At 52.8% G+C, this 14,630-nt stretch overlaps 1 protein-coding gene across 1 annotated transcript in view; it reads right to left on the bottom strand.

Moving 5' to 3' along the window:
* The window catches only part of LOC144672007 (uncharacterized), an 86,608-nt gene extending 77,729 nt beyond the window's left edge, over positions 1-8,879 (bottom strand). The window contains exon 1 of the mRNA XM_078533940.1: positions 8,768-8,879. Coding sequence (XP_078390066.1) covers positions 8,768-8,825 — 58 coding nt within the window. The 5' untranslated portion in view covers positions 8,826-8,879. The remainder of the gene's footprint in view (positions 1-8,767) is intronic.
* Between the last annotated feature and the right edge of the window lie 5,751 nt (positions 8,880-14,630).

Here is a 14,630-nt window from a genome sequence, read left to right as displayed (position 1 = left end):
GTGACTCCCAGTGTGATACGGAGACCGGAACAATGCACAGTGACTCCCAGTGTGATATGGAGACCGGAACTGTGAACATGACTCCCAGTGTGATATGGAGACTGAAATTGTGCACAGACAGTCCCAGTGTGACGTGGAGACCGGAACTGTGCACTACATGTGGTCTAACCAAGGTCTAGTACAACTCTAAGGTAACTTCAGTGCTTTTAAAGTCTATCAGTTGAGAAATCAGAGGCAGTTTTGATTTGCATTCTGTATGGCCTTATTAAACTGTGTTCCTACACCTTTCATCTAGAGTAGATGTCAGCGATACCTCAGATAAATGCTCCTGCTTCTGAAAGTCTTTGACATTTTGAACTGTGCTGCAAGTATTGCAAAGCTGAAATGTCATGTTAATCTTTAAATGCCGTTGTGATTATGAGATCAAAAATTTAATGTTGGATTAATGCCTAGTCTGGTAACAATTTTAACATCCTCATCCTTGTTTCAAGTTCCTCCATGGGCTTGTGCCCCCTCTCTATCTCTGTAACCTCCTCCAGACCCTACAACCCTCCCTATCTCTGTAACCTCCTCCAGCCTCTACAACCCTCCCTATCTCTGTAACCTCCTCCAGCCTCTACAACCCTCCCTATCTCTGTAACCTCCTCCAGCCCCTACAACCCTCCCTATCTCTGTAACCTCCTCCAGCCCCTACAACCCTCCCTATCTCTGTAACCCCCTCCAGTTACTTCACCCCTCCCTATCCCTGTAACCTCCTCCAGCCCCTACACCTCTCCCTATCTCTGTAATCTCCTCCAGCCCCTACAATCCTCCTTATCTCTGTAACCTCCTCCAGCCCCTACAACCCTCCCTATCTCTGTAACCTCCTCCAGCCCCTACAACCCTCCCTATCTCTCTAACCTCCTCCAGCCCCAACAACCCTCCCTATCTCTGTAACCTCCTCCAGCCCCTACAATCCTCCCGATCTCTGTTACCTTCCCCAGCCCCTACAACCCTCCCTATCTCTGTAACCTCCTCCAGCCCCTACAACCCTCCCTATCTCTGTAACCTCCTCCAGCCCCTACAACCCTCCCTATCTCTCTAACCTCCTCCAGCCCCTACAACCCTCCCTATCTCTCTAACCTCCTCCAGCCCCAACAACCCTCCCTATCTCTGTAACCTCCTCCAGCCCCTACAATCCTCCCTATCTCTGTTACCTCCCCCAGCCCCTACAATCCTCTCAATCTCTGTTACCTCCTCCAGCCCCTACAACACTCCCTATCCCTGTAACCTCCTCCAGTCCCTACACCCCCTCCCTATCTCTGTAATCTCCTCCAGCCCCTACAACCCTCCCTATCTCTCTAACCTCCTCCAGCCCCAACAACCCTCCCTATCTCTGTAACCTCCTCCAGCCCCAACAACCCTCCCTATCTCTGTAATCTCCTCCAGCCCCTACAACCCTCCCTATCTCTGCAACCTCCTCCAGTCCCTACAACCCTCCCTATCTCTGTAACCTCCTCCAGCCCCAACAACCCTCCCTATCTCTGTAACCTCCTCCAGCCCCAACAACCCTCCCTATCTCTGTAACCTCCTCCAGCCCCAACAACCCTCCCTATCTCTGTAACCTCCTCCAGTCCCTACAACCCTCCCTATCTCTGTAACCTCCTCCAGCCCCTACAACCCTCCCTATCTCTGTAACCTCCTCCAGTCCCTACAACCCTCCCTATCTCTGTAACCTCCTCCAGCCCCTACAACCCTCCCTATCTCTGTAACCTCCTCCAGCCCCTACAACCCTCCCTATCTCTGTAACCTCCTCCAGCCCCTACAACCCTCCCTATCTCTGTAACCTCCTCCAGCCCCTACAACCCTCCCTATCTCTGTAACCTCCTCCAGCCCCTACAACCCTCCCTATCTCTGTAACCTCCTCCAGCCCCTACAACCCTCCCTATCTCTGTAACCTCCTCCAGCCCCTACAACCCTCCCTATCTCTGTAACCTCCTCCAGCCCCTACAACCCTCCCTATCTCTGTAACCTCCTCCAGCCCCTACAACCCTCCCTATCTCTGTAACCTCCTCCAGTCCCTACAACCCTCCCTATCTCTGTAACCTCCTCCAGCCCCTACAACCCTCCCTATCTCTGTAACCTCCTCCAGCCCCTACAACCCTCCCTATCTCTGTAACCTCCTCCAGCCCCTACAACCCTCCCTATCTCCGTAACCTCCTCCAGCCCCTACAACCCTCCCTATCTCTGTAACCTCCTCCAGACCCTACAACCCTCCCTATCCCTGTAACCTCCTCCAGCCCCGACAACCCTCCCTATCTCTGTAACCTCCTCCAGCCCCTACAACCCTCCCTATCTCTGTAACCTCCTCCAGCCCCTACAACCCTCCCTATCTCTGTAACCTCCTCCAGCCCCTACAACCCTCCCTATCTCTGTAACCTCCTCCAGACCCTACAACCCTCCCTATCTCTGTAACCTCCTCCAGCTCCCTACAACCCTCCCTATCTCTGTAACCTCCTCCAGCCCCTACAACCCTCCCTATCTCTGTAACCTCCTCAGCCCCTACAACCCTCCCTATCTCTGTAACCTCCTCCAGCCCCTACAACCCTCCCTATCCCCCCCCGCCCTGCCAATGTCTCAGCATCCCTTCAGTTCCGTCCTTTTGACAGTTCCCAATTTTAATCACTTCACCATTGATGTCCGTACCTTCAGCTGCCTGGGCCCCTCAGCCTTGGAATTCCCTCCCTCGACCTCTCCCACACCTGCCCCACTCTCTCTCTATGCTCCTTTATGATGTTTATAAAGCCTTCCTCTTTGTCTCGGTTTTTCAATCGCCTGTCCAGAAATCTGTTCACATGGCTAAGCATCAAATTCTGTTTGAGAATCATTCCCATCAAGTGTTTTGACTTGTTTTATTATATTCAAGGTGCTATATAAATACATTATGTTGTTGTGGAGGCATTGATAGTTTGAGTGAGTGGACGAAAATCTGGCAGGTGGGAAAATGTGAAGTTGTTCACTTTGGCAGGAAGAATAAAAAAAGCAAAGTATTATTAAATGGAGAGCGACCACAGAATTCTGAGGTGCAGAGAGATCTGGGTGTTCTAGTGCATAGTCAGGAACCCGAGCTGATTTCCCTATCTCTCTCTAACCCAGGGATCACTGGAAAGTGATCAGGAGCAGGAACCCTGGCTGATTTCCTCTCTCTCTCTAACCCAGGGATCACTGGACAGTGATCAGGAGCAGGAACCCTGGCTGATTTCCCCTCTCTCTCTAACCCAGGGATCACTGGACAGTGATCAGGAGCAGGAACCCTGCCTGACTTCCTCTCTCTCTCTCTAACCCAGGGACCACTGGACAGTGATCAGGAGCAGGAACCCTGCCTGACTTCCTCTCTCTAACCCAGGGACCACTGGACAGCGATCAGGAGCAGGAATCCTGGCTGATTTCCCCTCTCCCTCTAACCCAGGGATCATTGGACAGTGATCAGGAGCAGGAACCCTGGCAGATTTCCCCCCTCTCTCTAACACAGGGATCACTGGACAGTAATCAGGAGCAGGAACCCTGACTGATTTCCCTTCTGTCTCTAACCCAGGGATCACTGTACAGTGATCAGGAGCAGGAACCCTGACTGATTTCCCTTCTGTCTCTAACCCAGGGGTAACTGGACAGTGATCAAGAGATGGAACTCTGGCTGATATCCTCTCTCTCTCTAATCCACTGTGATAAGGAGCAGGAACCCTGGCTGATTTCCCCTCTCTCTCTAACCCAGGGATCACTGGACAGTGATCAGGAGCAGGAACCCTGGCTGATTTCCCCTCTCTCTCTAACCCAGGGATCACTGGACAGTGATCAGGAGCAGGAACCTGGCTGATTTCCCCTCTCTCTCTAACTGGGAGTCACTGTGCATAGTTCCGGTCTCCATATCACACTGGGAGTTACTGTGCACAGTTCCAGTCTCCACATTATTAAAAGGATGTAGCGATACTAATGTACATCCAAAAACGATTTTGTTGAAATTAAACCAGAATGATGCCCGGAGTCAGCCATGTTAGTTGTAACAATGAGTAATCAGCCATCAGCCTGATAACGCTGAACATCAATTGCCTAATTGTGAACACAATATGCCCAAGCTCCACGAGGTGTTTGGGAGAGAGTTAATGTGAAAGCTATTGAGGCTTAGGCCGGGCTGACTTCAATGCGATGGGGCAGAGAAGTCCCACAGCGCATCGGGCTTTCTGTTTTTGAGTAGAATGACAGAAACTCGGTGGGAGGTGTTCAAAGGCGAGTTTAACACGGTACACAGAACCAGCTCACGCCGTGGAGCACAGGAGTTCCACTCGCCGAGAAAGGGAGCAAGCCAAGGGCCAACGAGAAGGCCAGAGGCTCCATAAAACCCAAAAGAAAAAGCGCGCTAAAAGGTACAATGCGAACAAATAGCACAGCAGATCCCGGGGGACAGGGGAGAGCTACAGAACAGGAGTGCGAGAAGGGGAACTCGCAAGAGGCATGAAAATCGACGTGGGGGCCTCTTGCAAATACAAAAGTGTGTGGTCAAGGGCCCTTGAAAACTGCCAACTGAGCCTTGACGGCGAGAATAAGGAAATGGCAGACGCGTCGAACAATCACTTAGTTCCGGCGCTGACAAGTCGGGGTAGAGCTCAACATGACGGACATCTCTCGCGGGAAACTAACGTTGGACTCGAGGGGCAGGGGCTCAACAAAATCGATGTGAGCGAGGCAACAGCGATGAAGAAAATAGTGGCGCCCGATAAAAAAAAAATGGCCGAACACCAAGGCCTGACCCTTCCCCCCACCCCCCCCCGCCCCCACCCAGGGGCAGGTGAGATGGTTGGGGAATCCCCGGCTATGATCCCCCCCAAAGTCCTCTCCATTCAGGAGCCGGCCTTTCAGGTCGGAAGATTGCACTCGTCGCTTTGCTAATTAAGGGAGGCGACAGAGGGAAACCAGGGAATTAGAGACCAGCTAACCTCACGCCTGCTGTGGGTGGAATCGCTAGAGCCTATAATTGAGGCGAGGTTGACTGGACACATTGAGCTTCCCCAGCTGATCAGAGCAGGGGCTCGGAAAGATAAAAAGCCAAATACTGCGGGTGCTGGAAATCCGAAATAAAAACAGGAAACCCTGGAAAACCTCAGCAGGTCTGGCAGCGTCCGTAGAGGGAGAGAAGCAGAGTTAACGTTTTGGGCCTGTTACAGACTCGAAATGTTAACTGTTTCTCTCTCTCTCTCGCTCTCTCTCTACATAGGCTGCCAGACCTGCTGAGTTTTCCCAGCATTTTCTGCCTTGATTATGGATTTGGAAAGGGTAGCTCGCGCCTGGTAAACGCAGTGAATTTTTTTTTGGGAGAGCATGGACAGGGGAAATGCCGACGGATATCATTCATATGGACTTCCAGAAGGCATTTGATAAAGTTCCTCATGAGAGGCTCAAGGTTGCAACTCGTGAAATCGAGGGGCGCGTCATTGACCTGGTTAGAAGATTGGCTGAACGGCAGGAGATGGGGAGGGGGTTGGTGGTGGGGAGCAGGGGTAATGGGCAGGTACAGCGCGACTGACAGAATGTCACTAAGAGTGTCCCGCAAAGAGAAATAGCGGGGCCTCAACAATTCGCGGCACCTGTAGAAGGTGGGGTGGAAGGCCACATCGCCAAATTCGCCGATGGCACAAAGAGGTTCGACGGTGTAGGTGGAAACATAAAATAGACCAAGGATAAGCGAACGGGTAAAACCCGGGGCAGTGCCTTTCAGTGTTGGCAAATGTCAAGTCACCCACTTCTGACCATAAAAAGGCTGAATCAGGGGGCTTTCTGAATGGTGAAAAGCTCGAAACAGCACGGGTCCAAAGAGGAGCGGGGGTGGGGGTGGAGTTCGGGTAGAAAGATCATTAAAGTGTCTGTAACAGCAACAGGAAATAATTTAAAAGGTTAATGGACCGCTGGCCTTCACATCCAGAGGTATAAAATAAAATGGCTCTGAAGACGAGTCTTACGGACTCGAAACATTACATTAACTCTGTTTCTCTCTGCGCAGATGCTGCTGAGTATTTCCAGCATTTACTGTTTCATTTTTTGTTTCGTGTACTAAAATTAAAAGGGGCTAGAAGTAACCCGGCGGCAAAACAAAGCCCTGGTTGGACCACGCACGGAGGACTGAGAGCGGTGCTGAGCACCTAAGCCTCAGCAAGGAGATATTGGCCTTAGAGAGAGAGAGAGAGAGAGAGCAGCGGAGTTTACCAGAGTGATACCTGGGCTCCAAGGGTTAAATTGGGAGGAGAGATTAAACAAAGCCAGGGCTGTATTCCCTGGGATTCAGCAGGTTAAGAGGAGGTTTGGTTGAAATTTTCAGGGTATGAACAGGAACAGAGAGGGTCGGTGGAAAGGAATTACTTCTGCCAGTCAAGGGTGGGGGGTGAAATTAGAAAACACTTCCACACACAAAGGGTGGTGGGAGTTTGGAAATCTTTTCTGCAGACGGCAAATTGATGCTAGATTGATCGTCAGATTTAACCCAGAAAGAAAAAGAAACTGTACAAGCTGGGAAATAAGATTACTGATCCAAACTGGTCTTGTACACCTTAAAATGGGACACCAGTAAAAATTGGGAAATAAGAGTACTGGTCCCAACTGGTCTTGTACACCTTAAAATGGAACACCAGTAAACACTGGGAAATAAGAGTACTGATCCAAACTGGTCTTGTATACTTTAAAATGGAACACCAGTAAACACTGGGAAATAAGATTACTGGTCCGAACTGGTCTTGTACACCTTAAAATGGGACACCAGTAAACACTGGGAAATAAGATTACTGGTTCCAACTGGTCTCGTATATCTTAAAATGGGACACCAGTAAAAACTGCGAAATAAGATTACTGATCCAAACTGGTCATGTACACCTTAAAATGGGACACCAGTAAACACTGGGAAATAAGAGTACTGGTCCAAACTGGTCTCGTACACCTTAAAATGGGACACCAGTAAAAATTGGGAAATAAGATTACTGGTCCGAACTGGTCTTGTATACTTTAAAATGGAACACCAGTAAAAACTGCGAAATAAGATTGCTGGTCCCAACTGGTCTTGTATACCTTAAAATGGAACACCAGTAAAACTGGGAAATAAGATTACTGGTCCCAACTGGTCTTGTACACCTTAAAATGGAACACCAGTAAAAACTGGGAAATAAGATTACTGGTCCCAACTGGTCTTGTATACCTTAAAATGGGACACCAGTAAAACTGGGAAATAAGATTACTGGTCCCAACTATTTTTTTCCTTCCGGGGGAGCCTGAGGTTCATAGAGTTTCATTAAACCAAAAGATGTTAAGGGACCACGGGGCATAAATTGCCAAACGAGTTGGGGTGGGGGTGGGTGGGGTAAGGCACAGATCAGCCATGATCCCGTTAAATGGCGGTACAGGGCTGGAGGGGTTAAATGGCCTCCTGGTGTTCGTGTGTCATTAAAACCGTGAGCTTGCGCCTGTCATTGAACAGGCTGAATTGAGCTATTTTGTCTACGGAAGAGGAGATGGAAGAATGGACTTTACAGTGTTCCCCAAGGCTTAAATAAAAATGGCTTGGTAGGGGAAACACTGGGATGGTGTTTCCTGGTGCAGGGGAGAGGGGAGGATTAGCCAGGATTTGGGATCCATCAATAGAAGATAGTCACTAATAAATCCAATGGGGGATTGAGGAGGAACATGAGGTGAGGAGGTGGAACCCGCTCCCTCAGGAGGCAAATAGGGTCGATGCATTTAAGGGGAAGCTGAATAAGCAAAATGCGGGAGAGAGAGAGAGACAGAGAGAGATAGAATCACTAAACATCTGAACATACTGTTTTCGATTAGACATTATTAAATCCAACCCCGCTAATAAACCCCCCCCAATTCAGGAGGATCTTTGTCAGTCGGAGAAGGGTGAGACTCGCCATTACGGGGAGAGTGGTTGGGGTAAACCCTGTCGAGGCTTTTAAGGGGTTGGGGGAGGGAGCTGGATAAACACATGAGGGAGAGGGGTGTGGAAGGAGATGTCGATGGGGTGAGATGAAGGGGGGAGTTGGGGGCGGGGAGGCTCGAGTGGAGCAGAAACACCAGCACGGACCAGATGGGCCGAATAGCCTGCTTCTGAGTTTCAAAGCCCTGGGTATTAAGGGGTGAGCTGGTGTTGATGGCCTCCGGAAACATCCTGTCTACGCTTGCACCTACCAAACGCTTTCATCACCGTCAGGTCAAGCCTCAGTTTGCTCTTCTCTAGAGGGGCTCGGGGAGAAAGCGGGGAGCGGGCTATCGAGTTGGATGATCAGCCACGATCATAACGAACGGCCGGAGCAGGCTGGAAGGGCCGAATGGCCTACTCCTGCTCCCAGCTTCTACGAAGAGGGCGTCAGCCTCTTCAACCTTTGCCGATAGCCTCACAGCCCCAGGAGTGTAAGAGACGTAATAGCAGGAGATTCGTACACTTAAAGGCCTCAATCGAGTTGTCTCTCGCATTTCAGGGCAAGCTAAGCACCAGTCAGTACAAGGTTCAACAAGCGACGCAGGTAAATGGGCTGCCTGGGAAAAGAGTCCTCCATTCCGACTTGTTAAAACAGAACCTGCCCTCTCTTCCCCTCGGAGTTCCTCCACCACAACTGGTTTCACCCTTCATCCTCCCCCCCACCAGAGTGAGGATGCGGGTTTCCCCTTACTGCCTCCCCACCTTCCCCTCACAACCCCACCCCGCTCAGCCGCCCGCCCCACCACGCCCACCGCCCTCCCCAAAGACCCTTACCTCTGTCAATCCATGTCAACAGCACCAAGAGGGTCAGGGAGGAGGGCTCCATCCACATGATCTCTTCATCCACACGGAGGGAGGTCGGGAGAGAGGGAGGGAGAGAGAGAGAGAGAGGGAGAGGGAGAGGGAGGGGAAGGAGTGTGCGAGATAGAGAGAGAGAGGGAGGGAGGTGGAGATGAGAGGGAGGGGGCAAAAGGAGAATAGAAAGAGTTGAGAGAGAGAGAGAGAGAGATGGGATGAGAGAAAGAGAGAGAGAGGGATGGGACGAAAAGAGAATAGAAAAAGTTGAGAGAGAGAGAGGGATGGGACGGAGATGAGAGAGAGAGAGAGAGGGAGAGGGAGATGAGAGAGAGAGGGATAGGATGAAAAGAGAATAGAAAAAGTTGAGAGAGAGAGAGAGAGGGATGGGACGGAGGTGAGAGAGAGAGAGAGAGAGGGAGAGGGAGAGGGAGATGAGAGAGAGAGGGGTGGGATGAAAAGAGAATAGAAAGAGTTGAGAGAGGGAGAGAGAGAGAAGGGAGGGGGTTGCCTGGGTCAGGCTATGTAGAGAAGGATCTCCCTCAGGTAGTCTTTCACCCCAGACCTCCGACGACAATGGCTCACACAGTGAGCAGAGCTAAAGTCAAAGAGGCAGAAAGGGAGAGAGAGGGGAAGAAAGGGAGAGAGAGAGAGAGAGAGGGTGTGAGTGTGATCAGTTGCCGTGGAGAGTTTGGCACTTTGAGACCAGCCTCTGCTGCATGTACCTCCCTTGCCGCTATCTTCACTGCCTCAGAGGCAGCTGTCTCCGTACGAGGTGAAGCAGCTGAGATGGCACGTTCAATTTTTGTTTTAGCTAATCGGTCACAGGAAGTGGTGAGAGGTGTGGTTGGAATTGTACAGTGGAGGAGGGGATGGGGTTTACAGGAGGAGACGGGAGGGTGGCGTGAGTGACCTTCGGAATGACTGCGAGGGCCTTCACTTTGTCCCCCAGCAGAAGGCGCCCTCGACCAACATACTGGAGCAGAGTCAGCTCACTCCACAGAGCGAGGAAATGGTGATCCGAAGCTACCAATAACCACGCTTGCTTCATATAGTAACTCGCTGTCGGAGGCTCAGTGCTGAGGGAGCGCCGCACTGTTGGAGGGTCAGTACTGAGGGAGTGCTGCACTGTCAGAGGGTCAGTACTGAGGGAGTGCTGCACTGTCGGCATTTCCATTCCCGCAGCATCTTTCACTACCTGTTTTACAGCCAATGAAGCATTTGCGGAAACACATTCACTGTTGTAGCCTGGGAAACCCAGCCGCCAATCCGAGCGCTCGCAGGGCCCACCCACAGCAGCCGCCCGACAACTTGCCCGGTTGCCAGGCTGCCCGGTTGGGGGTGGTGGGGTGGGGGGGGGTGGTTTATGCTCGACTGGGGCAGCAAAGCACAGCACCCTCCCTGTTCCTCTTCAAATGGCGGCCACGGGGTCGGTCCTGCCCTCCCTGCGGTGTAAAACTCTCACCCGAAAAGTGGGGCCACTGTCGCGCGGCCCTTTGTGGGATCTTGCCGTGCGTAAATCGGCGGTGGCCCTTCCCGTATCGCGGCAAAGCGCTCCCTTGGGCAGTGAAAGCTTGGCTCCAAGGGAATTGCAAGCCTCTGGAGCCCGAGGGGCCTCGCTCGATTGCCCCCCCCCAACCCCCCTCAGTCCCTCCTCGTGCGTTGGTTCAACCTTACCTCAGGCTCGTTCGCCCTGTAATCCGGGAGGTTTTAACACAGGAGCGCCAACCCACCCAATACGCTCCCCCGCCCTCCCCCCCCACCCAACCAATCGACCCTCACTCCCGCCGCTCACCCCACCTCCCACCCCCCCAACCCTCCAAGGCGACTTGGTCACCTGATCCATAGAGCGCCAATCCTTCGCCTCCAAGCAGGAGGGAAACACGCTCGTCATCAGAGGAGGCATTTTGGTCAGGGCGATAGAATTCAGAAAGCTTCCCATCCCGGAGGGTTGGAATACCCAACGCGTTACTGTTTCTCATCTTATCTCGCCGCCCACCACACCCCCCGTCCCCTCACCACCCCACCCCCGGGCACCTGGCTCGCACTTCCACCCATGAGCCATAGTTGCTAGGGCGATGGCTCACAATTTTGACGCGATTTCCCAGGTGGCAGTGGGTGGTGGGGGGATTAAGTTGGGGGGGGGAAGGGCCGACGCCAAAGCCTGAGGCCTACACCGTTTCGGCGCATTATCGAGCTGACCCCGGCAGCGGAGTCATTCATTTCCGGCGGCCTCCTTCTCACTGAGGTGCCCGCCGCGACTAACGAACGCGTTTAATTGGGCAAAATAAACAAACAAACAAACAAACAAACAAACAAACGCGTCAGTGTCGCTCGCGAAACGAGGAGTTGACAGAGAGTCACGGGTCAAAGCGTTCGATCAGGCGGCCATAAGGGGGCAGGTTTTGAATGGGCATCTGAAAGGAGGACAGACAGAGAGAGAGAGAGAGAGAGGAAAGTGAGGGTGGGGGGTGGTGGTGGCTACCACAGGGCTGCTCACAGTGGGCTGGTTAAAACCCGAAGATGGGCAGGAGGCCGGAATTAGAGCAGTACGGAGATCTCCCAGGGCTGGAGGGGGGTGGTTACAGAGATAGGGAGGGTTGTAGGGGCTGGAGGAGGTTACAGAGATAGGGAGGGGTGTAGGGGCTGGAGGAGGGTTACAGAGATAGGGAGGGTTGTAGGGGCTAGAGGATGTTACCGGGATAGGGAGGATTGTAGGGGCTGGAGGAGGTTACAGAGATAGGGAGGGTTGTAGGGGCTGGAGGAGGTTACAGGGATGGGGAGGATTGTAGGGGCTGGAGGAGGTTTCAGAGATAGGGAGGGTTGTAGGGGCTGGAGGAGGTTACAGAGATTGGGAGGGGTGTAGGGGCTGGAGGAGGTTACAGAGATAGGGAGGGTTGTAGGGGCTAGAGGATGTTACCGGGATAGGGAGGGTTGTAGGGGCTGGAGGAGGTTACAGAGATAGGGAGGGGTGTAGGGGTTGGAGGAGGGTTACAGAGATAGGGAGGATTGTAGGGGCTGGAGGAGGTTACAGAGATAGGGAGGGTTGTAGGGGCTAGAGGATGTTACCGGGATAGGGAGGATTGTAGGGGCTGGAGGAGGTTACAGAGCTAGGAAGGGTTGTAGGGGCTGGAGGAGGTTACAGGGATGGGGAGGATTGTAGGGGCTGGAGGAGGTTACAGGGATAGGGAGGGTTGTAGGGGCTGGAGGAGGTTACAGAGATAGGGAGAGTTGTAGGGGCTGGAGGAGGTTACAGAGATAGGGAGGGTTGTAGGGGCTGGAGGGGGTTACAGAGAAAGGGAGGGTTGTAGGGGCTGGAGGAGGTTACAGAGATAGGGAGGGTTGTAGGGGGCTGGAGGGGGTTACAGAGAAAGGGAGGGTTGTAGGGGGCTGGAGGGGGTTACAGAAACAGGGAGAGTTGTAGGGGCTGGAGGAGGTACAGAGTTAGGGAGGGGTGTAGGGGCTGGAGGAGTTTATAGGTCTGTGGGCGCGGAGTTGGTGGGAGGTGCGTTGAGTTAATGCGGAGGGGCTGGAGGAGTTGGGGTTGTTCTCTCGAGTGCAGAGAAGGTTAAGAGGAGATTTAATTGGAGGCTTTCCTGATCATGAAGAGTTTGGATGGAGTAAAGAAGCGGGAAATGTTTCCAGTGGCCGGAGGGTCGGTAATGAGAGGGCACACGGTTAGGGTGAATGGTAAAAGGTGCAGAGGGGAGTGGGGGTGCGGTGGGGGTGGGGGTTGGGGATGAGGTGAGGAAACAGGGTTGTACAGAAAGGGGTTGTTGAGGTCGGGAACGCGCTGCCTGAAAGGGCCGGCCGAAGCGGGTCCAATCCTAACTTTCAAAGAGGCGATCGGATAAATACTGGAGGTGGACAGAATAGCAGGGCTACGGGGAGAGGAGAAGTGGGAGGGGGGACTAATTGAACCTTTCAAAGGGGCTGGCACAGGCACGATGGGCTGAGTGACCTCCTTCTGTGCAGCATCACTCTGCAGCTCTCCGGTGCACCGACAATAATTTCCTGCAGGTTTTGAGTGGCTTACGTCGTCAATCTGGGGCGCGAGGCTCTGGTGTGCAAGATGCACTGAAGCAACTCACCGAGGCTCCTTCGACAGCACCTCCCAAACCCACGGCCACTACCATCTAGAAGGACAAGGGCAGCAGATAGATGGGAACACCCACCACCTGGAAGTTCCCCTCCAAACCGCACACCATCCTCATTTGGAAATATATCGGCCGTTCCTTCACTGTCGCTGGGTCAAAATCCCTGGAACTCCCTCCCTAACAGCGCCGTGGGTGTACCTACACCACAGGGACTGCAGCGGCTCAAGAAGGCGGCTCACCCACCACCTTCTCCAGGGGCAAATTAGGGATGGGCAATTGGGTTGACCTGGCCAGCGAAGCCCAAATCAAAGCGCGAACGAGGAGACGATTCGGCTAGGTCTTTTAAGATGGGCCGAACTGCCTCCCTTCTACCTCGCTGCTGAACTGTGGGCAGCTTCCATGCTCTCCGTGGTAATCTGTCACCCTCTGCTGGAGGGACCTAGACTTTCACCCGCCAGCCAGTGCCAAGCCTGCCTGTGGAGAGGTATCGGAGCGATGGTTACTCACGGCAAACGCTTGTCTCAAGCTTGCAAGCGTCAATGTGCCTTTGACCTTTGACCCTGTGCAGGCTGGGGTTTGGGTGGGGTGGTGGGGGCAATGCTGATCCTAAGTCAACAGCATGGGGCTCAGAGTCCCACAGATTTCTCAAATGGAGTGATACAGCTCGAAAGGAGCCATCACAACCCAGGCCAACAATGGAGCGGGGTCGTGACCCTCAGCTGCCCTATCATTGGTCAATAAAGTGGGCGTGTCCATGCAGGCAGGGGCACCTTCTGATTGGATGCCAATCTCCCATTTCCAGCCAGTAGAAGGGGTCGTCTCACCCGAGGGATTTTAACTTGGGCAGTGTTATGGACTTGATTTTCCCACACAGGCTTCTCATTAGAAACATTGGACTTTATTTACAGGCTGCAGCAGCAGTTACACACTTCCATCATAAGCCCGGCCTTATGTACCGAGCAAAGCTCCCTCCACACACTCTCCCCAACAAACACTCCCAGGACAGGTACAGCACGGGGTTAGATACAGAGTAAAGCTCCCTCTACACTGTCCCCATCAAACACTCCCAGGACAGGTACAGCACAGGGTTAGATACAGAGTAAATCTCCCTCTACACTGTCCCCATCAAACACTCCCAGGACAGGTACAGCACGGGGTTAGATACAGAGTAAATCTCCCTCTACACTGTCCCCATCAAACACTCCCAGGACAGGTACAGCACGGGGTTAGATACAGAGTAAAGCTCCCTCTACACCGTCCCCATCAAACACTCCCAGGACAGGTACAGCACGGGGTTAGATACAGAGTAAAGCTCCCTCTACACTGTGCCCATCAAACACTCCCAGGACAGGTACAGCACGGGGTTAGATACAGAGTAAATCTCCCTCTACACTGTCCCCATCAAACACTCCCAGGACAGGTACAGCACGGGGTTAGATACAGAGTAAATCTCCCTCTACACTGTCCCCATCAAACACTCCCAGGACAGGTACAGCACGGGGTTAGATACAGAGTAAAGCTCCCTCTACACCGTCCCCATCAAACACTCCCAGGACAGGTACAGCACGGGGTTAGATACAGAGTAAAGCTCCCTCTACACTGTGCCCATCAAACACTCCCAGGACAGGTACAGCACGGGGTTAGATACAGAGTAAATCTCCCTCTACACTGTCCCCATCAAACACTCCCAGGACAGGTACAGCACGGGATTAGATACAGAGTAAAGCTCCCTCTACACTGTGCCC

The sequence above is a fragment of the Cetorhinus maximus genome, chromosome 35 (genome assembly GCF_964194155.1).
Source record: "Cetorhinus maximus chromosome 35, sCetMax3.hap1.1, whole genome shotgun sequence".
Lineage (NCBI taxonomy): Eukaryota > Metazoa > Chordata > Chondrichthyes > Lamniformes > Cetorhinidae > Cetorhinus > Cetorhinus maximus.
Note: the sequence above shows the minus strand (reverse complement) of the source record. Positions and strands in the feature narration are given on the sequence as shown.